The 24,588-nt window shown below is 46.9% G+C and overlaps 1 protein-coding gene across 12 annotated transcripts in view; it reads right to left on the bottom strand.

Moving 5' to 3' along the window:
• Positions 1-24,588, bottom strand: part of FMNL2 (formin like 2) — a 153,643-nt gene that overhangs the window by 53,570 nt on the left and 75,485 nt on the right. For all 12 annotated transcript variants that reach the window (XM_030016552.2, XM_030016555.2, XM_030016553.2 and 9 more), the window contains exons 2-6: positions 18,233-18,316; positions 8,538-8,618; positions 4,984-5,060; positions 2,793-2,876; positions 1,010-1,162 (exon numbers count right to left, since the gene is read on the bottom strand). In XM_030016552.2, coding sequence (XP_029872412.1) covers positions 1,010-1,162; positions 2,793-2,876; positions 4,984-5,060; positions 8,538-8,618; positions 18,233-18,316 — 479 coding nt within the window. The remainder of the gene's footprint in view (positions 1-1,009; positions 1,163-2,792; positions 2,877-4,983; positions 5,061-8,537; positions 8,619-18,232; positions 18,317-24,588) is intronic.

Genomic DNA, 24,588 nt, shown 5'->3' with positions numbered 1-24,588 from the left:
TTTACCAGAACTGTGTGTCTGTCTCTCTCTACTGCCTGATGTCTGTGAACTACATCTTCCAGGTATCACATCCGCTACCACTCAGGCTGTAGGTGGAAGGCACTCACTTAACGTCAACTACAGAGCCAACATTACCATTGACTGACAAAGCAAAACTGAACCTCTGCTGGAGGACGTAGGAAAAAGCCGCAAGTCCTCACCAGCTCCATCTTTTTTGGACTCTTCTATGCTCGTCACAGTACTATGTAACAAAACTCCATAAAAGCAAAAAAAAAGTCAAAAAGAATTCAGGACTCTGAGCTACGCCCCTAGGTGACAGTACTGCTAGAACAAAGGTGGTGTTTAGTATGTTTTATAATAGTAAAGCATCAAAGGAATGTAAGAGAGTTGACTGCCATTCAGTCCTGGGAAGTGATCCTGCCTTTTTCACAAACTAAAAAAAAAAAAAAAAAAAAAAAAAACAACAAACAGTATTTGGAAAGAGAGGCTTCATAGCAGAGCCCGGGGTAGTGCTAGAATTAACAGCAGGTTTGAAGGATGGCAGTGGCCTTTCATTAAAAAAAAAAATCTTGTTCATAGCAGCATGGAAGGAATGCGCTGCTGGAGGAGACCTTTTTGGACAAGACACCAGATCAGAGCCCCAGACTGGCTGGGTCCATGGAAATCTTGAGATACATTTTGGAGAAGAGGAACTGCTTCCTCTGTGCAAGCCACGTTGTACCTGATGGAAACGTATTGTGCATCTTTAGATCATTCTGTCACTGGAAAGGGAGGCAGAGTTATTCTTGTCTTTTCCTCAATTGCTGTGTAATGCTGCCCCAAGTTACTAGCTTAGCACTTCTTTCCACCTCAAAACCGTCAGTACAGTGACACATTTCCTATATATGTCAAGCCTATACTGTGAAAAGAGGGAAGATGAAAAATATTCTAATTGGAAAAAACATATTGACTCTTCTCACTCGGGCAGTCACTGTTTGCAGGTCACCCATTGCCTGATTAAACGCCTTACCGTAAAGTCGAGTGTCTGCCAGAGCGGGAAATGCTGTTGCCAACTGGCGAGGGTAAATTACTGCCTCTGTGCAGGTCCTCAATAGATCGGCTCCAAGGTTTGGACTTGTCCATCGAGTTTTCCACATTGTTCTCCAAACTTTCGAAGTCAAACCTGAAAGGAAATAGAAATTCCAACGTCGGGTTAGACAGAAAAGATGCACATAGCGTTTTCCTTCCTGTTCAACATCTGCAGATTTTAGTTGGTCCCAAAAGATTACAAAAAGAAAGGAAGAAAGCAATGCAGGCTGAAATTCAGTGCGAGCTTCAAACGCGCAGTGCGGCAAATTCAGACCTTGACAAGGGGAGCAGCTGACCACATGAGCGCACAATTTCAGAAGGATCAAACAGCTACGTATTATTCTACTTCAACGTAAAATAAATACAACATTGGCCGCTTTGCTGATGAATAGCCCTGCCTTGAAGGGAAGAGGGGGAATGCTTAAAGCTGTCTCCATTTTATTTCAATAAATCAACACGTTTTGCAAGTAGTAATTCAGTTTACTCCATCGATATGTGACTGAGCATTTACACTGCTTTGCTGGCCCTCACAAATCTCCCAGCATATGTAATATATTACCATAATCATTACAGATTTTCTTTGATTTCTGACTCATTGCCCATTGTACTGCTATTTCAAGCAAAAATTGCTTGTTCCTCTTACAGCTTTTGAGGTTATTACTCATGTTTACCACGTTAGAGAGAGGAAAAACCCAGCAAGCTAACTTGCGTACATTTGTATAATTTTAGGAAGAAAGTCTTTATACAAACACTTCTTTTTGCTGTGCACAGTTTTTTCCAGTGTTAGTAACATTTTAAAACATATAATTTTCCTTCATTAATTTTATTGCAACCCCACCAAAAAATCTCTTTTCTGTGTGATGATATATATACATCTGATGGCATCTTTTCTAAAAATAAAATATCAACTCTACTCAGCTTGAGTTCCTTAACCTACCACTTCTTTTCATACAATTTTATATAAAAATCTACTGCTACAATATCCTCAGTGAAAGCCTTTGGATATACAAAACCAGATCCTCAGCAGAACATCTATTTCAAATTGTGTGATATAATGACAGCTGATTTTTTTCCCATTTTGTTTTAGTAGAATACATTTAATGATTTATTATCTAAAGGACTAAATCTGACTCCCAACTAACTGAATGTCAGAATTCAAAAAGCTTGGTTTATAGTCTTCCCAACTTGCAAAATCACCTTGAAATTCCTACTGTTGTCTTGCACCGCATCTACTGCACAGGATGCCAACAACTTTGCTTGCCAGCAGCCTTGTGAGGAGTGGTTCGTGTGTGGATGTCGCTTTGAACATGGTAGGCAGGACTGTAATACCTTGGGGTCAGACACTAATTGCAAATCTATTTCTATGGAAGCCTGCATGCTTCTACACATTTGTTGAATGTTTTTTGCACTGTACCCCTAGGATGGTCAGAAGCCAAAGGTAAAAAAATATGTCAGTATAGTCTTAGAGATAAATAATCTCAAGGCTTAAACTTAGGCTTTTTTTTTCTCTGCAAAATGTTATGATGCCATAGTTTTGGGCTAATGTTACCATTTTCTCTGCTCTAAGGTACATACGTAGTATTGTACCAAGCTACTAGCAGGAAAGCTCTGCTACAGGGAAAGCTGAGCGTTTGCCCTGGCATTTCCCTCTCTTGCTCTGTAGAGATGGCAGGATTCTTGCTCTGCCTTGCAAGCCCAGAGAGTACCAGGCATGTCTTACTTACGTGACTGCATACTGCGCAAACGACAAGTACTCCACCAGAACATCCAGGCCTTTGTTTTCTTCATTCAGGAACTCCCTGACCCATCTGTTAGAAAAATCATTAGACATCAGAGCGCTTCATGGGCTTTGTGCAGTTACTGGAATTCTTCTCAGAAAAACTAGAGACAGATCCATTGCAGGAAAGGCAGCACTGCTGAGCAAAACTTTGCTTTCTCACTCAGGAAAAGAGGACTTTTTAAAAATGCCCTTTATTATGTAGAGGACTTTAAAACAGTCCTTTAGAGGACTTTACAAATGTATTGAAACAAGCTTTTTTGCAGCACTATGATGGAAAAAACATTCAAAAAAAAAAAAAAGGCATAAAAATCCCTATGCACGCTCTGCATTGCTCAGAAACTAGATGTTTCCTCTTCTAAGTACTGAGCTCCCGAGTTGGTAAGTGCCTTTCCCACCATAGCAGCGTTGCTGCAAGAGGGCCACGGGTGCGCTGGGGAGCTCGGCTGCCGTTCGGCTTCGCTCCAAACCCAGGCTCCTCTCCTCTCTGGCAAACACTGCTGCACAAACCGCTGAGCAGTGGTTACAGCCGCCTTCTAACGCGTGAGTCGCAGGGACCTGGTTTATTTTTTATCACATCCTGATCTGTAGCAGTCTTTAAAAGCATACAGACCAGCAAAAGAGTAATGTGATATCCTGGATGTACATTTAACAGTAATTTTGCCTTCTTTTTTTAAAAGGTGTTAACCTGTTACTGTGAATTTTGGAGTTATGCAAAATAATCTGCAATTCAGAAAAGTCTATTATCTTCCAAAACTTTCAAAAACTCAAGAATGCCAAATAAAAGTTTGAAAATCTATCCATCTGGGGGCAAACCCAGGTGAGCGAGGACCCTCAGCACAGTCCCAGCTCAGCTCTCCTCTGAACAGCAACCGGGGCAGCCAAAACCCCACCAGGAGTGGGTTAGGTGCCACTGGAACGAGTGGGGAGCCAGGGAGGGAACTGGGGCTCCAGGCTCGTCTGCCTCCAGGGCCTCGCAGCTATGGATCCCCTGCTCTCAGCAGAGTGGGAATTCATTACCTCCGAGTTATTCTAGCCTTCAGGCTTTAAATCTTTCACTGTTTACCTGCTAAAATAAACAACTCGGTATTTTTATAAAACATATTTTGAAACACATCTTTCAGCCAAGTGAACCAAATAAATAAACATTGGCCTTGTCAGTCTCTTTTGTTTATCTGGTGCACCATCATGGTTCCTTCTGCACATCCATGAGCCATCATAAATCTGCAGAACGTCACGCTTCAGATGCCCTAAGTCTCTGATGGGGAATCCTTTGTGTTGGAAAACGAGGGTAAACATAGCAGGAGCCAGAGCAGGGGTGTGGGAGAAGTTTGTTGTAAGTATTTGCGATGGTGCAGCTTGCGGGAAAGACCACCACTGCCATGCACGCCGTCCATGCATGCCACGCTGGGGAGCTGCCTCCCACAGCTTAAAACACCCTTGTTTCCTCAAAATAAGAGCAGCACCCTGTAAAATCGATGTAATTGAGCTGGACACAGTGTGTGATCATGACACAAAACGTTGAAGAAACCTTCCTGGCTGATGTACCAGTGCTGAACTGGCTTCTGGTTCCAAAGCAGAGAGGTGAGACCAGTGGAAATGCGGATGGGAATGGCACGTTCGATAAAAAACTAAGTCTCTGGCGATTCTTTTACTTTTGCTATTTGAAAGGAATTTTCTGCTTTGTGGAAGTAAAATCCTGGTAACACTACGCACAGCCAGGCTTCATGAACTGCAGCATGTTAAAGCTATAAAACAGTGTGGGGTTTTTTTATACATACATTTATAGCTGCAATACAATTACTATTCTAGACACAAACATGCTCACTCCTGCTCTGATTGACTTAAGGTGAGCAGAAGTTGACTGCAATCTTTTTGCAGCCTTCACAGAGATGTGGATGAACCCTATCATGAAAGGATTAAAGCTGAATTATTCTCCTGAGATGCCCAGCTATCTCTTAACTGAGCCCTTCAGGCTTTAACAATCAATCAAGTGGTATTACTACTTGACATGCAAAGAGATATTTTCTCAAAGACATCCATCAGTAGATGTAAAAAAAAAAAAAAAACACACCACCAAAAAAAAACCAAAAAAACCAACAAACCACCTTAGACCGGAGGCCATCAAAAATTCTTACCCAATGTGATTTGTTCTTAAAGAAATTTCCAGTTCTCGGAGTACTTGAGTAGACTCTTGGACTCGTCTTCTGAATTTCTGTAATTGAATGAGCAGGCAAAAAAACCAATTAGATTCATGTGATGCTATTAAAAATATCAGCATCTCATGCAGCGCAGACTGAATAAATAAAACATTAAGGTAAACTGAGAACCCCTCTAAATCCTGAGGAATGCAACAACAACAGTCCAGCAGTCAACAAAAACACACACAGAAAAATAACTTCTGTTCCCATGCACATTTTCGAGTTTCCAGGATTAAGAAAATTAAAAGCCTGTAGATAAATAAACATTTCTTTACAATACAAGCTTTGTTTTAGTATCAAACTCTCCATTTAGAACTACAGTGTTTGGGCTTCATTCTCAGCCTAGTGCTTTAATCTCGCTTTCGCGACTTTACACCCACACCAAAAAACCTGCCATGATTTCTGTGTAATTACCAAAGCTGTGGATGCAAGCCAATAATGAAACACACATGTGCTGCCATCTGCATGCTTTAATAATTTGCGCATGCTAAATTGTATCTGCAAAATTAGATGCTGGGAAAAGGCCATAAAATGGCAAAAGTGAAACACTGCAGCAGAAAGGAGATGAGGTTTCACGTCATCTCCATCTTGGAGGAGAATGGGCAACCTGGCAAAACCTCACTGGGATGCAGCGAGAGCCCCACTTCACTCCACAGCTCAAAGCGGGCACCGGTCACAGCTGAAGACCTCTAAATGCACGCCGACCCGTCTCCTCTCCTCTCCACAGCTCCTCCCCATCCTCTGCAAAACCAGTTTGCAGCAGGGCTACCTTCGGCGTGCAGACAGAGCGAGCCAGCGATGCCTCCTCCTCTCCCAGCCGGAGAAAGACCGTGGTCATCTCTCCTGCCTGGTGCTCCCTGCCCATGGAAATGTACTAAAACAGCTGGATAAATTATTCTAGAGCAGTTGTTTCGGTAAATTCTCATTTGTGAACAAGGTAAATGAGAGCAGAAGTGGATGGACAACGATAATCACCTTGGAACTGCAGTACTTAACAACCAACCTGGTCATCAGTTATCACACACAGACTTGATGTGCTTGGAAAGGGCTTATAAATGCTTAGGGCACAAGCAATGCTGCTGCAAGTAGGACTATGCTCTGAATACTAGGGAAAAAAGGGTTTGTTCTCAGTGCACCACAATAAAATCAAGGGCACTACTTGGCAGTTAATAATTCTCATGAGTTCATTTACTGAGGTGAAGATGATGAAAAGATAGGATTTACCTTGCCTCGCTGACCTATGCGAAAATTATCAGCTGCCTTTTTCACCAGGGTTTTATCACGTGCTAGTTAGCACCACTGGCTTACTTGAGGTAAGACTAAATACCAGCTCAGAAAGCCACTGGCAGACTGAGATAGATGTCTCACTGTAAAGTCCTAGCAGACACAAGGCACTACTAATTCTTACTTTTGAAATAGCTAGTTGAGATCAGACATACAGGTTCTCTGGACCTCAGTTAATTAGCTGAGAGTACAAAGACACAGTGCCTTCTCTCCCAAGAGAGTTTACACAGTGTAACTGCAAGCAGCGTAAAACCTTACTCCTCTAGAAGTAAAGGTAAAATATTGATATAGCAAGAGGCAGACAGGAGACTGGGGTGGGAGGGCACGGCAGAAATAGGCAGGAGCATCATCCCCCACCCCAGCGAGGCCAAGCTGCTCTTTGCAACCACGGCAGAGAACAATCAACCAGCTCTGTGCCTTACTGGGCTCCAGGAACCACCAAACTGCAATTTCTTTAAAAACGTGTAATTTCAACACTTTCATTTTCTTGTTTCAAAACTCAGCTCGGATGAAAAGCAATTGTTTTCCTGGGAAGAGCCATTATGACCCCCATTACAAGCTGAAACACACATTTTGCAGCAGCGTTTGGAGCCACCTTCTCTTGGCCACGCTGGGGATCATCAGCAAAAAAGCTGACACCGCCTCAATTACAGCAATAATCCTGGTAAGACGAGCTCTCCTCACAATATCACGCGTTCGTCCAGAAGCCCATTTGTAAATCTTTCCGCCTCGCAGCCCAGGCTGAGGAAAGGCTGCTGGTAATACAGAATAACGCAACAAAAGAGAGGAACTCAATGGAGTTATTTTTAGGCTCCTTCGGTTTTGTCATTTGTCATGGGACTCGTATAGTGGTATTAGGATAAGAAAGGCTTCAATGTGTGCCCATGGAGTAACCACAGAGCAAAGCCAAACACCAAACGAATTTCAAAAACCCTTCAGGAGAAAAACACAAAGACCCCTGTTCACCATTTTTTTTTAAAAAAAATTATAATCAGCTACAGGCAAATTTAAAGGTTTCCTACTAAATGGTTTCCTACTCCTTGTCAGAGCCTCCAACAAGAGAAGCACTGTCAGAAGACATTACTGCAGCCTTGAAAACAGGAGCTAGCAACGGTGCGCTGGAAGCACAGAGTACCCAGTGTTTGCCCCTCGCCTTTCGCAGGGACGGAGGTGCACCTCCGCTGCGGCTGGAGCCGGCCCCGGCCTGGAAGCCCTGTGTCAGGATACGTATTTTACCGCAGGGCACCAACCTCAGCTAATTGTACGGCAACACAAAGCAGCGATTGTTGAGGACAAGGCAGAGCCAGTCAATGGCAGGATCTGCTATGCTCTCGCTGCCTTTTTTTTGGTTGGTTTGTTTTTTTTTTTTTTTTTTAAGGCTATTATAACTATCAACACAGGATATGAGCTGATATCCAAAGCAGTTAAATACCAAAGGTTCAGCGATGGTCTTCTAACTGGGATGTAGGTTTACTGTTATTCTAAAGTCCTGGAAGCTATTACTAAGTCCATCGGAGCTGTGCAGAAATATGAGAACCAGCCACAAATACATCCCGGTACAGAAGCCACATTCAGGGATGCATGACTTTCACGTGAAAGGCCAAGTGAAGTGCCTGAGTCTTTCATGAGTGATTATCAAACTGTTTTGTACAAAATAATATGCAGAAGGATGGATGAGGCTCTGCCATGTAAATACACCCCAGGTTACGTCTTTACTGCACAACCCTGAAACCTCAAGATGAGACTGCAAGCGAGAGGTGAACTGTGCCAGCTGCACTGAACTTCTGTCACGGAAATGCCCAGAGAAAATGACTCCAACTTCAACATCCCCTTCACACAGGTGAGAAAAGTGCCATCCGACAGAGGTTTTATTCACCACCTGCACTGCCCACATGAAAAGTCAGACCTAGAGTACAGCTTAGTGATAATTTGTCAGACCAACTATTGAAGCTAAAGTTATTAAAACAAGTTGTTTCATGTGTCAGATGGTCCTTTTCTCTGCAACATCTGTTCTCCTTTCTGAGCTGGGAAAACTGCAGCGTCCTTCCAATTTCTCTTTGCTTCTCTCTGCAGTTTGTTACCTCTCCAAGACTCTTCTCAGAGACTTTTCTGGGGCCTTTTACACAAAGGCAGGAAGGAACCCGGACCCAGGGACCATCCTCGCCGAGGAACGAGGGACAGGCGAGAGGAAACAGGACGCTCCTCACCTTCCTGGTTACAGCTGGGTCCAGATAGCCCTTCAACTTCTGGATGTATGTATGTGGAGGATTCTTCACTTGAAATCTTTCCTGCAAAGGATACAAGAATAAACATCAGTCATTTTATAACATCTTCTATATTTACTTACTACATATATAAAATGCATGCACGCGCATATATATTTAAACAGTACACATTTATAATATAGTTTTATATGTACATACCTTATCTTCATAAGTATATAATCTATGCATGCAAATAAAATACATTTGCATGTATCTTGATATTCTGAAATTTGATATTTATATAGGATACATAAAAATATACCTTAGATATTCAATGACAATTTTGAATTTTAGTTACACAAACACACACATCTGAAATAACAGGGTTTCTGCTAGCCAGGAGTACTGAGAGGCAAGGGAAGCATTAGAAGACCAGACACATGTCCATGTTTGATTGAAAGGCATCACCGCAAAAGCCAAGACACCTTTTTTATCACTTGGAACAAGCCTAAAAACACACCGCATGGTCTAGTCATGGGAGAATTCTCATCACTTCACTGTTCCGATTCCAGAAAAATGAATGCAAGAGTGGTGCGTTAGCAATAAGCAAGTAATATTTTAATTCCATGATATTAAATTGGATTGCCTTTGTAAGCGGCCCACCAGCTCCCCGCCCAACCCTTCCCGCAGGTTCCCATTTACAGGGACGGGCACCGGACTGGCGAGGAGACAGTGCCACACAGGCACAGGCAAAGCCGCCCCGCCACCGGCACAAAGTGATCACCCAGAATTTCGGCCACCGTGAGTTCAGCTCGTCCTTGGTGGGGCTCCACAGGCGAACAACGACCAGCACCACCTCTCGGTCTTTATTTCCATTACAAAGCACGCACAAGGCTAGCCACCTGTCCTGGCAGTAACAATGCAAACTTCGTTACCAGCCCTACCCAGCCACCACACAGGAGGGCTTGTTTCTTCTACGTAAATACACCCAACCACAGCAGCAATCCCGCTTCCTACATCAACGCGACGCTCGAGCACCAACACGCTCATCGTGCCTTGGGATCAGCTCCCTGCACCATCTTCCGCCAGCACTGCTTGCATGGGGACAGCACTGGTGGTTGAGCTCGTCCCAGCCGCCCACGGCTCCCACCGATTCGGAGGGTTTCCTTCTGCACCTATGTCAGACGAGGGCAGAGCTGAGAGATCTCCAGCGTGGTGGGAAGCAAGCCAGCAAGCGCTACCAAGGCCACCGTTCCACTTACCAGGGAAAAATCACGGACCAGACGCCCATCCCAGTCCCACTGGGAAAGCCTGGGAACCACCACGTGCCTCTCTCTTCTCCGCTACGGCTGGAGCCTTACCAACCTCAGGACACAGAGGAAGGCAGGTTCCTGTGATCGTGGGCTTTACCCACGTAAAACCTCACGCCTGCTTTCCCACTTTCTGTCGTACACCACCAGCGTGCCTGATCTCCCTTCCCCATCTCACTCACCTGCTGCTAGTCCAGTGCCAAGAAATTCCTACCTGCCTTTGAGACTCATTTCTCACCGAAGGCTTCCCAATGCCTAACCTTACAGGGGGACACCTGATCTGCAATCCAGCATCAGCCACGTTCAGAACGGAATTAAAGATTTTGATGAGAAATACAAGGTCTACAAGGTTTGTGTTCTGAGAGCTGCTTGATTTTTGCTTGCTTTTTTACAAGTTGCACGGCCAGCTTGAAATTTATCCTATAAAGCTGCTGTGAAACACGAGTTGTTCTGCAAGGAGTATGCTGTGTCCAAACCTGTTAAGAGCATTACCAAAAGTTCTGATACTATTTGTATCTTGGAAGAATTTTAAACTATTCTGCCCTTTCCCTTGAGGAAAGATCTCATAACAATTTCCTCCTGAAATTTTGCATTTTATAACTGATATCTGAAACCTCCCTTTATTAGGTCAGGATGCAATTTTGACTACATTATCTGAAAGTTATTTCATAATGAATAGGACACTGCTGCCCAGTTACCAGAACGTACTGTCTGAACACCAAAAGTTGTTCCTGTTATTATCTTGCCGCTTGCTGTAAAAAAAAGTAATTCATCATGGTCAGCAGGAAAAAATGAACTAAAAAGTCTGCCCTATGGTCCATCAGCCCCGGGCGAGAGCTCTCTAAGACAGAGAGCAGACATTTCTTTCCTCTTTTACAGCCGTGTTTTTTTTCCGTACACCTTCACAGTTCTGGAATTGGCATCTCCTTTTTATCTAAAGAACAGTTCAGAAAATGCAAAGTTCTTTGTTGCCAGTTCCTCTCTGGCCAAAATGATGCCAACAGCGTCTGTCCTGCTCCATCCTCCCCCAGCACCATCCCCACCACCACGGCTTCCTCTCGGCTCTACAGGAACGGATGCTTGGAGCCAGTCTCATCCCAGCTGGCCCCCGTGGGTCAGACAGTCCCTTTCACACCCTTCTAGTTAAATTTGCTCCTAACTGGAACTGCTACCAGTGCGTTGGGAAAGACAGATGCACGAGACAGATGCATGGAGTTACAGACAGGTTTTGGAACGACGTGCCAGGGTTCCATCACGCAGCTCCATCAGCACAAGCAGAAATCATCTGCCACATCCCAGGAGGTGCCCAATAGTCAGCCCTAGCATCCAACTCTCCAGAAAATGGTAGCAGGAACACCCACAGATGTTGACAGGGGCTTGAAAGGAAATAGAAAAATTAAAAACAAAAAATAAAAGCCTGTAAAGTAAATCAGACAAAAGAATAAGATGTCAATATTCAAAGTAGTCTAACTGCTTGATTCGTTTTTGCACTTTTTACAGGACACTGTTAGGCCAGTTTCTCAGTCAGACTTACAGCCCCCTCAGGATACCGTGGCTTTACAGCGGGCATAAATATAAGTTATTTAGAAGCAATTTCCATCCATTAACCCATTTTAAAACTTCTTCACACTGGCAGACAGACAAAAAAAGCACTTTGCTGTAAATGAGAATCTGGCCCATTGTAGACTAGTAAGAGTTCATAGAGGTAGCTGGACCTTGGAGACCACCACCATTTCTCACTTCCCTCCTCAACAGTTTTATATTAGCTCCAGAGACATTATAGCATTTGAATAACCATGTCCTTCTCTACAAAAAAACACAAAGGTAGAAGTGTTTTCGCTGTGCCGCTTGATAACCACATCCAAATATTATTCTTTGCATCTGCAAGTGATGGAGCGAAGTGGTGGAGCACCAAGTCCACTCCTGAAGAGCAGTGGGTGACGTGGGAGCACCAGCGAGCAGCAGGCACGGCAGGAGCCAGCTCCTCCTGAGAGCAGAGTCCCAGACTAACACGGCTGCATGTTAGCTCTCCTATTTCTTCCTCCCCTTTTTGGGGGTTCTCTCCTGCCGATGAAGCTCTGCTGTGTTTAGTCTAATCCTCCAGAGAAGCTGTATTACTCTTATGGATTTATTTCTCTTACTAACTAATCAACCATCATCTGCTGAAGTGACAGGAGCTTTTCCTAACTGCCAGTTTTAATATCTGGAATCTTCAAAATGAAATGCTTCAAGAGACTCAATGAGCACATTTAGTAGTCTGTGATGCAGATACTATATGTTTTTGTTTGTTTTCTTAAATCTTAGCTGTAATTATGTATTTATGTAATAAACTCTACAGCAACTTCATTAAAAAAGATGCTGCTCATTACTGTATAGTGGAATTATTTGGGTTGAAGGCTTTTAAAGACATTATCCATGAACAGCAGATACCAGCAATGCTCTTCTCTAACCTGTGACCAAGAACCACTTGTGGTAAACATCTACTAGTCCTGGAAACATTTTTATAGCCCCTTAAAGTGTTTTTTCTGCTTTGGAAAGCCATGAGGGATTAGCCTTTAAAATTGCCCTTTCCTGGCTATGATTACTGTCTCGGTTTATCCAGCTTTGACTGGTTTATATTAGAGGGTGATACGTCGCAAGCTGCAAGAACCAGGGCTTGGTGCTGTGCACCGACGGCAGCCCGAGGCTCCCCGACGCCTCCGGGACACCCCGAACGCCTGCTTGCAGCCATCGTCCTCCCAGAAAAATGATGCTCTGCCAGAGCTCAGATGGGGTGGGAAGGCCCAGTCTTCGTCGGACCAGCGTGATTGCAGTCTGGTATTTCGCCTGCCACAAATGCTGTAAGCGACTGTGCAGGTTGGCCAGCGTGGCGTCCTCTCAAGGTCCTTCTGGTCCTTCTTGAGAGCATTTACTTCCCTATAGAGACAAACACGCTTCCCGGCTAATGCTGAAGCACTGCTGTTCACACGTAATCCACTTGCCTTAGATACCGTAAACAACGAGTTAAAAATTGTTGCTTTTTCCTGTCTGCTCCTCCTCTCCACTTTTGGCAATTCGCAATAGCTCACTGGCCAAATCTGCTTTCAAAATAAGAATTTATATGGCAAAGGGTTTAACGCTATTTGAACGAGGAGGTCAGGGATTTTTACCACACGCATATAAAGTTTAAAATCCCTATTTGAGTCTCCAAATTTCGCTGAGCAAAAAGCATAAGCCAGTGGGTGACATCACGACTGGGACATGGTGGCTTCCCCTCCCGGTCGCCCCAGGACTGGGCCATTCAGACACAACAAAGTTAATAAATCCCAATGAAACCTATTTTATCTCCACTACGTGACTCATATAAGCACCAACACAATCTACAGCCCTGAAAGGAGAAAGGCGCAGACCAGCAATAACTCGACCCTGCCTTTGTCAGCCACCTAGAAAGCAAACTAACTTAATTTCCCAAGGATAAAAGGCCCTTTCTTACTTGAAAAATTGCTGAGGAGTATTGCTATAAGCCAGAACGACAGACAAGAGCAGAGAAGCACATACAAGGAGCCAGTGGCACCGGACCGGAGAGCTAGTCCCCAGCACCTCCCTTTAGGGTAATAAATGATTAGAATTCAGGGAAAAAACTTGGACTGGGGAGCACAACACTGCTCCTGAGCTTCTTTTACCAGCAATCCCCAGAATTAGCACTTTCTCTTCTGAGGGATACCAAGAAAAAGGGGGTTGGCGAGGGGGGGAAGCTTTACTTCAGCAGCAAAGAGAAACTGCTGGATTTCTGCATTTCCTCCACCATGTGATCCTACAAAGAAATTGACACATCTCTTGTTCACCCAAATCTGGAAAACCTATTAATTCCGTAACCAGGAAATTGTGGCTTTTCCAGAGATATTTTGCTTCCAAAAACATTCAGAACATTTTCTGCATTAGTGACATATGTTATTATTATTATTACCCTCGCTAACGTGTTTCATTCTTAGGATTCATATACATTAGGTAAGCACACAGCCCATCTCACTCGGTATCCAGGCTTGTCAGAAAGCCCAGCAGGCAGCCAGTAACTGCTAGGAGTGCACGAAGCACATGGAAGGAGTGGACAAGCTGGTGAAAGGAGGTGGACAAGCAGGGCTGGAGACCAGCGTCTTCTCACTCCCGAGGCACAAACACGTCGTAAACGTGGTGAACATTTCCACCACCCGTCCTGCATCCCACACAGACCTGGAGGGCAGCTCAGCTCCTGGCCCCAGCAATCCAGCCAGCCCACCAGCAGGACAGTATGTCACTTTATATGTCTTACTATGGAACGAAATGACAGCAGCCGTTCATCTCCGCACTATTTAGGGGGCAGAGGGATCTGTTTCCACCACTATTAATCTTCTGCAAAACCACATCACCAGCGCTTCTGCAAGGGACCCAGCCAAGAGCCGCAGATGCTCCCTCCGAGGCCGGAGATGCCGACCACTGCCCGGCCCCGCACCGCTGAGCCTTGGACCCCTCGTGCCCCGTGCACGTACCTCCGATGGCTCCGTCGTTCACCGATTTTCAGTGAGCCACCTCTCTCGGGGCCAGCAAGTCAGATAAATGAAGCCACGAGCACCTCTATTGTCCACATGCTCGGGAGTTCAATAAAACACGGGATATTCTAGCCTGTACTTTATCCACATCGGGGGAAATTCATTGGTACACAAAACATTTTTTTATGCAAAGCGTCCCAAAACAGAGCTGTAAATGGCTACTGAAGCATGTGCAAAGATATGGAAAATGCTTGGTTGAGTGCTGTCAAAAAAATCTACTGCAAAAGGGTTAACGGCACCATATGGCAACCCACAGCAGCGAGGTACCACTTTTCAATCACCATCTCTTCATCACGTTTCTGAGGAGAGGTTTGGTTTGGGGCTCACCTGAGATATTTGGGTCAAACAACAAATAGCGTAGCATTCCCGTGACACCCTGCTCCTCGCTCAGTCCTGTCCAGCGGTCGCTGCCTGTCCCCTTCTTCATCAGCCATCCACCGAGACCCACGGGCAGCACGCGGGAGGGCTGCCTGCACCCTGGACATGGCCCAGCGTGCTTTTAAAGTAACTCCCAGCCCGAATCCAAAGGACACGCAGGTATTTGTCAGTACTCCCCGGTGCTCTGGACTTTAACGTGGCAGGCGTGGACCACTGTGGCTCTGTGCGATTACGCTCTCAACCAGTCCACAGCGCACAGTCTCACAAAAAAAAACCCCAAAAATAAAAATAACATCAAGAAACTGCCTCTCCCCAGACCTGGTTCATGGAGGGGAAGGCTGCACGCCATTGTCCCTTTACAGAGCTCGATGAACAGCAGCAGAGGAGGCCGGGGCACAGAAACGAGCCTGGCTTCAAGGGCGTGCGGGTGTGTGGCACACACTAGTGTGCACTGACTGCATCTCCAACAGGGCTCATACCTGCACGCTTCTCAGTCACAAGTTGAAACGAACCCTAAAGCGGAACGTGGCACCCCACACGGCCCTGGTTCAGATGAAATTACCCCCGACACAGGCACGTTGGAGCCCGAGTGGGGATGATGGATGGCGGAGGACCGCCTGCCCGGGAGGGTGCTGGAGAAACCCACCGCCATCCCAGCAAGCTCCACGCTGGCCACCAGCCTCCGAAACAGCCGGCACCTGCCTTCATTCGGAGTTTCAATAGGAAAGGGAGAGAGTCCTACAAATACCTCAGTGATGGCATTTTGGATGTAAACTGCACGACTTTCGCCTTAGGTCTTTTAATTCGTTACTCAGTACGCGCACCTCCAGTGTCTCCAAAGGTGAGGACATGGTGATGCCCCTGCCACAATTTGCCATTAGAGGGCAACGAAGAACTTTGTGAGATGTCCCCGACCTCTTCCCTCAACATCCGTGCCCCCTGCAACGCCTCATGGCACACAGCTGGATAAAGAGACCTGGAGTACACCAAAAGGGTGGCTCGCCATGCCAGAAAATGGTATCCTCTTCCCTGCCTGGATCTTTCCCAGCGCTTACCCCACAGATGACAACTGCTCAGCCCTCTCTAGGATGGGCAACCGGTTTACTGGCTTTGCTCCTCTTCTCCTCCTTGTCTGCTAAGCCAGAGAGGCAGGGAGCAAGCTTTCAGAACACCAGCAGCAACACTTAGATGACTTGCAAGGTTTATAGACAAACGAACATAAAGTACCACATGGGATGAGTCCTCCACAACCAGCCCAGCAACCCTTACAATGATTCACTACAACATGCACAATCCTACTCATGACAGATTATTATTATTATTATTGTCGGTTTTGTTGTTACCATCATCATCAGACTGGTAGCTCCCCACTTTGCTTAATCTCACTTCTGCAAGAGTGAGAGTTCCTTTTGGGGGCCGAACTCTCTCCCCTAATATTCTCAAAATATTTCACAGACAAATGGCCAGGGTCTGCTTTACAGACTATTTAGAAAATATCATTTAAGAGCAACCTCTGGACACTTTTTCCTTTCAGACCTAAGTTGAAAAACAGCACAGGAGGGTAACAGTTAATTGCCTCAAGCTGTTACTTTAATTTACATCCTCAGTCCTTCACTAAGCAAAACGGGTGAAAATGGTATAATGGGTGATACCAATAGAAAACAGCAGTCAAAATTTGCATCCACGCTAAAAAGATACATTCTGTACAAATTCTATTCCTGGAAGTACTTTTAGCCACGTGCCATAATTATGTGGACAGATATAAATATTTCACACCCCATATGCTGTATTACGGTGCTTTTACAGACACCTGCTTCATGCTGCTCTAATTTACAGCGGCTGGCAAGCACCCACCAGGGATGCCAGGGCAGCCGGGGAGCTGCGACGGATCACAGACACGCAGCCCCTTATTGCACGTCCCCTCGGATAGCGGGACCCTGGAAGAGTGGCACACCGTCACCTCCCGTCCCTTCGGGATGCTCGCAGCGTTGGGCTCTGCAGTGCTGGTTACAACAGTCCTGCGCTGCTTCTCTGCCTACCCTCTCCAAGTGATGGGAAGCATCCCGGGGGTGGACTCAGTGTTGTGCAAAGAGCTATTAAGATACACGATTACTCCAGATTGCAAATTTCCTCCCCTGCGTTTCCATCTGCTCATCCCTCCTATCTTGCTGTATAGTTCAGGAATGAATCAGCAGCAGCTGCATGTTGCAAAGGGTGGATCAGCTCTGAGGTGGGAGTTTGCACATCGAGGCTATGATCTAACTGCTTCTGCCTGCCCCGCTGCCAACTCAGTGCAAAGCCAGCACGCAGACTCCAGCACAAAGCTCACACTTCTACGTGCATGCTCTGAGTGTGCATGCTCTAAGCAAACATCCATGAAACAAATCACTTACAGTCGATTAAGCAATTTGTTCAGTGTCTCGCTAAACTGAAACTTTAAATAGCTCAATGCTTTACATTCTCTGCAGAGAAAACTCATGGAAAAAAGCAAGTAATTCTTTATTCAGCTTTACTTTAAGGTAGCTAGATTTTATCAGAGGCTCCACCACTGTAATAGCTAAATAGGAAATGTCCCGCAAATATATTTATTAAAATGCTCCTGACCTCACAGCATGACTGTACCTTCTGCCAAACTCTCATCCTGGTACCACTGTGTTTACATTTCAAGGAAACATCCTACTTTCTCAGTCCTGGATCAATTATTTTTATTAGCGATTACTTTTGAAGTGTATGGCAGAACCTGATTTTGCTGTTGGCTCACAAATGCACATCCTACCTTTTGCATGCTTCGCTTTCTCTAAATAATGCTGTTTCTGTTCATTTGTCATGGCAGAGCCAACCTGTTAATTGTTTTATATTGCTGCCAAGTCTGCACGCCACAGCAGAACTCACACACAAAAGATGCCTCAGCATATGGTGCTGCTTAATCCGAGGTTGTTGTTCAGCCTCTGAAGGCGAAGAGGAGTTCAAGCTGCATCACCATTCACCTCTCCCTGAAGGCAACAGCTACCGCCAACTGCAACAACGGCTCGTAATGTGGAAAGCCAAATACTCACTGGATCGAGACCGTTCGTTCAAGTTACGCAGGTCAAGGCAGACCAAACTCAAAGCACTTGCTGAGAGGTGACTGAAGGTCAGTCTCTTCGAGTCTGTGCCAGGCAAAACAAGCAGCATTCACCACCGCCCAGGGAAAACGGGCACAGGGGTGACGGTAACATCAGAGGGGAAAGAAATATCGCTCTGTGGCAAAAAAGAGCATTATTTTTGCAAGGCTTCTATGAGTCGTTACCAATAATGGAGCATAAAGCCAAAGAAATGAGTGTTTGAAACTATTCAAATACTTGTCGTCTGCAAGGTCCCTTTCTAAGCCCAGGGACGCTGCTGATGAAACCCAGTTGGTGCTCTCAATGAGATGTCTGCCAAAAGCCCTCCGGACCTTCCTTACCTGGTCACAGATGAGCTCCCACTTCTTCTCATTGTCATACTGCCTCAGAAGCCGGGCTTTGTCAGGCGGCAAGTTCATCGCATTCTGTGGAGAAAGAGAAAGCAAATGTGAGGGACCACAGAGGGCTCAGGCTCCGGCGGAGTCAGACATGAGCAAACCAAGGCAACGTGGCTGCGGTTGCTTTAGTTGTTTTATGTGAATTCCTGTTGACAGGGTTATTCAGAAAAATTCCCTCTAAATGTCGTCTTTGGCCCCAAAAGCCAGGCACCGAATCACAAGGCACCGAAGGGCAGGGCTCGGCGCTGGGCCACGCTGGGACTCAGGAGGTGAGCGGCTGGAGCTCAGGACCGGCCACCTCCGTCCGACGGAGACCACGGTCCTTCCCCATGCTGCCAGGGCACAGGACCCACCTTCCAAGCCCAGATGGGTCCCCGTGGTCCACCACATCCCCTCTTCCCTTCGCCTGCCCCCCCCGCCTCAGCACGCTCGTAAGGAAAGCACAGGCTCCAGCTGAGGGCTGGGGACTGCAGAAGGCCAGTTCTCTGCAAACAAGACCTTGAAATGCCATTTCGTTTTATTTCAACAGCGGGACGCCATTCAGGTTTTTAAATGTCACCACATGCAACCTTATCTGGATAATACAGATCCCGGAGGTAGGATTGCCGCTGCCCATCGTGACGTTGTGCTACTTGCACACACACACACAATCCCGAGACTGTGAATGACAACCTGCAGTAGGGCAGGGGAGAGGCAGCAATTAGATGATGCCTATCGTTTGCTGGCTCCTTTGATGTCAGCTGAGACATCTTTCCATGGGCAGTTGTCTGGGGTAGGGTGGCACAGGCTGGCTACTTGCTCCCCAAGCAGTTTTCCTGAGAGCCGTGTCTCTAAATGCGCAGCATAACTATCATGCTTACGCTCCCGGAGAACCCAGGAACACCTCGAGAGCTTCGCAAACACCAAGTCTGGAGAGCCTTCCTATCAGCCCATCGGCGCGCAGCAAGGTGAAGTGGCTGAATGAAAGACCCGCTAAGCACCTCTTGGTCTCCAGCACCTCTTGGTCTCCAGCTGGCATTCCCAGACCGGCCGAGTTATCCCCAATTAACCCTTCAGGACCACAAGCCTCTGGTGGTCCATCCCGGACTGCTACTGGGATGGGAGCGAAGCGCCGGCTGGTCCCTGCGGCACTGCACACTGCAGGCGGGTCTGGCCGGTGCTGTGCACATCTCCAGCACTACCCTTCCACGTTTAATTTTAAAAAGGCTGCGGGAGGCACAAAAATAGGCCAGAACCAAAGGCTGTGAAATAAGCCTGCAGCAAAGCAGTAATCAATGAACCGGTGTTTAGGTACCGAAACACTCTGCTCTAGAAGCACCCATCTTCACAATCTGTGCAATAAGCAGTTTTACACATTCATTAAAAGCAGGCCATCCTGGGGATCCTCAGAAACACTCCCAGACCCATACTCTGCTACAGCCGGACTCGCACAGCCCGTGGCCCAGACCTCCTCCGTTTCCTCACGCAAACCCTGTCCCAGGTAACGAAGGAGAGATGCGGATAGCCCAAGCTGCTACAGATGCCAACAAGAGCATCTGTTACAATCAGCCCAGCCTGCCGATTCCCCAGTCTGCTCACCCTGAATAGCACACTACAAAATAAAAATTTAAGTAAGTCCGCAGATGGGGCACCAAGGGCAATCCCCGTGCCGCTGGGACGGTGCGTATAGCACTGACCTCACTGGTGGGCACTGCAACAACGGGCGAGCTTTGGGGGACGAGGGGCGTTGAAGGAGAGCCAAGAGGATAACTGGCAGCGGCTGGCCATCCACGGCAAAGATTTCCAAGTGGGTGGCTAAGCGCTACGTCCCCGTTGCAAAGGCTTTCCCCGCTCGTCTTCCAGCGGTTGGGTATGATGCAGGACTACCTTCCCCTACGCTTTCCCAGGGCTTTCACATCTCAGCTGCCTTGCTAACCCGCGGGCCAGGCTGACTGTCAGCCTGCTCCCAGCCAGCTCAGCTCAGCCCTGGGGGGAGGCAGGTGCAGGGCCGGGGCTGCTCCTGACCCGGCTCCCTCGAAGCTGCAGTTTCAGATTTCCCTCTCCTTGGGTTTACTCCCGCAGCCCAGGCTGGAAACCAGGAGGGCTCCGGCGTGATCCAGGAGCAGATGTGGGCATTCCTGCCCGCGGGCAACGATAGCTGCGAGGAGGCAGGGCCGGCGGAGGAGCGAAGGCTGCCGCAGCCATCTGCCTTCGCCCGGAGGGAAGCAGCCCCTCCGCAAGGCTCGGCGGAGGGGTCCCCCTCGTCCGAGGGCGTCCCCGGCCACGCTGGTGCGATGCAGCCACCGCCGCCCCAACGGAGCCTGAAAGCACGGGAGCACAGGCAGGAACAGAGAGGCTCACGCCCCGAACGCCGTCCTTCCACATTTTTGGTGTGACAGCAAACATCTCTCCTTACCAGCAATACTGCGGACCCCCGAGGGACCCCTCTGGTGCACGTGTACCTCCTGATCCGTGCAGGACCACGGAGGGAGGCGAGGACAGCTCAGGTCTCCGGCCGATCTCTCCGTCTGTACGTTGCAGATGTATTTGCTATTGTCCCACAAGACCTTATCTCCCTCCATCCTGGCTGACAAGCATCACCCGCTCCTGGGGATCCCCTCCGCCGCCCTGCTGCTGGGATGACTGCTCTTCCTAAAGCTTGTTTTCCATCAGATAACAAATAATCTTCCTTTTGCTCATCTGTGCTGTCATGTTGACAGTATTTATAGGCCGTGATCATATCTGCGCTTGATTCTCCTCTCAGTCTCTCACCATGTACCTTATCAGTTCTACTTATCATTTTAATGCACTTCTTGGTATTTTTCCTGGGGCTTCTTCAAGCACCATTCCTTACCTCTGAGGATGCAAACATATTTCATAGCTACGCTAAATCTCAGCTGTAGGAAAAGCTTCACTGTTTACCTGCAATACACCCCTTGTCACACTCTGATCTTATAGTTAATCAGCTTACCCAACCAGGCTGGCGCTTGGACAAGAACCTGCCTGGAACCCTTTGCAGAATTCAGTCATGGCAAGAGCTCAGCATGGATGAAAGCCTGAAACAGGGAAAACAAGACCCAGGCAGCAGGCTCCAGTGATCTCATTTTGAAATGAATTAAATCTGATCTCATTCTGAAATGTGAACTCCTTCACTCCGCGTCTTTTTGCTGTACACAGTCATTTCATGTATTTCAACAATGACTGCAACTCACTTCAGATACCTCTGTCCTGGTCTGACAGGTATAATTATTTATGAATAATATTTATGAATTGTGTGCAACCAGGTTCAAATCTCTGCATGTAAGCAGTGCATGATTTGCATCTAGTTGCTTCTCAATAACAGATTTAAAGCAGTTTTGAAACCTGCTTGTGTGCAAGTCCATTACCATGCTATGGACAGGACCCTCCACTGAGGCAAACCAAGGCAGGTCACCCCAGCAGCCCCTCTACCCCCTGCCTTCATCTCTTCTGGAGGGAACTGGGAAGGAAACGACTACTTCTGCTGCCTGCTGCCCCTCTGGCCTCATCAGTCATGCGGTAAGGAGGGAATGCACTTGGACCAGGGCTTTTCATGCTGGCAGAGTCAGTTTGACATTAACTTTTATGTTTTATACATAAATCAGTTTGAATGGCTTTCTTAGCAACTGGATCAAATTGCACTCATTTACTGGAAACTATCGCAAGACATTCTCACTCACAACCCGAGGGTCTCTGCTTGTCGTGCAAGTTTATTCCCTTCTCCCTGTCTGTAAGACATCTGCTGAATCAGATCTCCTGATCCCCCGGAGCTCCCTGTCCTTCGGCTCGGCTCTCCTGCAGCCTCCAGGCCAGTGCCCCAGCACACCTGACCCCACTCAACGTACACCTTCATCAAGGCTGTCAGTGGCTGTAGCAAATAGCCCTTCTTGCTCTGTACAAAATAACTCAGGTGTAGATCATACCTTCTCTAAAACCTGGACTAATGCTGTTCCTTAGCTGGTCTTACCATTAATAACCATTCCCTGCTGGAAAACTAGTTGCTAAACCATGGTATTTTTACTTAAATGGGAAGCAATGTATTTTATGTTTATGCATGGCACTATACCAATTGGCTTTCTGAAATCCAACTGCACTATATCTAATTGCATAACCTTTAGCTGTTGCACCAGTAACTGTGGCAAAGAAGGCTACTGAATTGGCTGGCTTGACCTTAACAGTTGCCATAGTTTTGAGTCTAGTCATAACTAACCAGATGCATTAGTAGTCTGGATTTCTTGTTCTCTGTGGATCAGTGAAATGACTCATGAATGTCTCCTGGCCACTTCCAGCTCTTACGACTATGGGCTTCAGGCATACCAGCATTTTTTAGTTAACTACAGGTCTATGACCTGTGATTTCTCTTTCCATCTTTACCCTAATTAAGAGTTCATGCTTTGAAGGCTTTTGATAGCATACCTATTCCCCTCCTGATACCATCTAAATCCCTGCTGTTGCCAGAAGGGCTGGCCCCACTCTCTCCTCTCCTGCCTGTGTCCCCAGCCAGGTCGTCCCTTACCATCCCCTGTGTCACCACCAGCACTTACGCAGCTGGAGGGCCTTTGCCAGCAGAGCAGACTTTGATCAGCTCAGGAAGAAGCACCGCACCTTTATACTGGATACCCATCTTCCATTAGGATCCTGTCTTGGGCCATAAAAGACCATTTCTTTTAGTGGCAACAGCAGCTGAAGCAGCCCCGCTGTCTCGTACCCCACTGCCCTGCATCCCAATCCCCGGCTGGCCCTGCGCACACGCCTGCATGGCTCGTACTGAATGCGGTCTAGATTAAAAAGAACTGTTTCTGGTCAAGCTATTTTTAATTCAAGTCAGTGCCATGAGTCTGACAAGCTGCACAGTGGCACGAACCGAGGGGCTGCTAGGGCCATGCCACAGCTCCCATGCCGGACCGCGTAGTAGCCGTGATACAACCTCCCTATGTTTGGGTTTTTGCCTCTTGCACACCATCATTAACCTGGGTCACGCAGCCCTGTGTAAAACCCTGATGCCCACCAGACCTGGCTGAGCATCTGCATCCAGGTGAGGTCTGCAGCTTTGCTCCACTCCTTCCTCCCACAGATTCACAGTCTTAGGAAATTAGTCCCACCTTCCTCACTGTACTGCAAATTTCCATTACATCACACCGCTTCTAGGACTGAAGAGAAAAAAAAAAAAAAAAAAAAAAAAACAAACCAAACCTCTGGCACATCATTCTGCCTCAATGTCTGCAAGGCAATAGGAAATTGGTGCGCACCGCCGCTTTACAGCCTCCGAGTGAGGTTTCCGACTCCTCAGAAACACCTACAAACACAAATCTGGAGCACTGCACTCAAAAGTAACTGCAGCTAGATCCTACACAGCATCGTGCTGTCTGCGAGGGCCCGTTTCCAATCATATTTTGGCTCCAAACCACATAACTTCTCTTTTTCCCCACAAATTCCGAAGTTATTCATGTCTAGTGCTATGTGCCAAATAATATAGGTAAGGTTTCCATTCCGTTTGCTCCGGGTTGGCATTATAAAGCTAGAACTTAAATTAATCACAGTAGCAGATGGAAAACTGGGGGAAATACTAGCAGACCTATGAAATATTAAATTGCTTAAGAGTTAAAAATAAAACCAACAGCGCATCAAGGAAATATATGTATTTTTAACCTATGAAACAAAGCCTAGCTCCGTCCAAACTGGCAGCCCCAACAGCATCTCCAAAGCACGGGGCCAGATGACTTGGTAACGCCGCTGCGTACCAGGACGCATCAAGATTTAGCCTCATCCCAAGGAGATGATTTCACCCGTCTCAGCGTGACCGCGAGAGCAGTGGTCGAGCACAGGGCAGGAAAACAGTTTCCCATGCAGCAGCATTTTCTTCTAGCCACGAGCAGGCAGAGGAAAGCAGGATGCTAGTGCAGGCATCTGAGCTTTGCACTTCACGTGCCACCCCCGAAAAAGAGAGCAACTGTAAATACAGGTTGGTCACCGAGAGCCGAACTCCTCCATAACTCAAGGTAAAAGCTGTGGGTTGCACTTCGCTGCCCTGTTCAAAACTGACCCAATATTGTGCCGTTTGCTACAACCACCTGGCTTGCTGGTTGTAACCCTCTTACCTCTGTCCTCCAGAAGTCTCCATAGAAAAGCAGTTTCAAATTAGGCTTTGAGTCGACAGAGCATCTGAATTTACTACGGAAACTGCGTAGCCTCCGTTTCCACTTTTTGGCACTAAAATCTATTTTTGTAGACAGATTTGCAAGAGTTGGGCACCACCGCCATGGCGCTTGGCTTCGCCCTTGACCTCGAACCTGGCCCTTGGG

Source organism: Aquila chrysaetos, chromosome 6 (assembly GCF_900496995.4).
Source record: "Aquila chrysaetos chrysaetos chromosome 6, bAquChr1.4, whole genome shotgun sequence".
Taxonomy (NCBI): Eukaryota; Metazoa; Chordata; class Aves; order Accipitriformes; family Accipitridae; genus Aquila; species Aquila chrysaetos.
The sequence above is the reverse complement of the archived record's forward strand: the minus strand, read 5'-3'. Positions and strand labels throughout refer to the sequence as shown.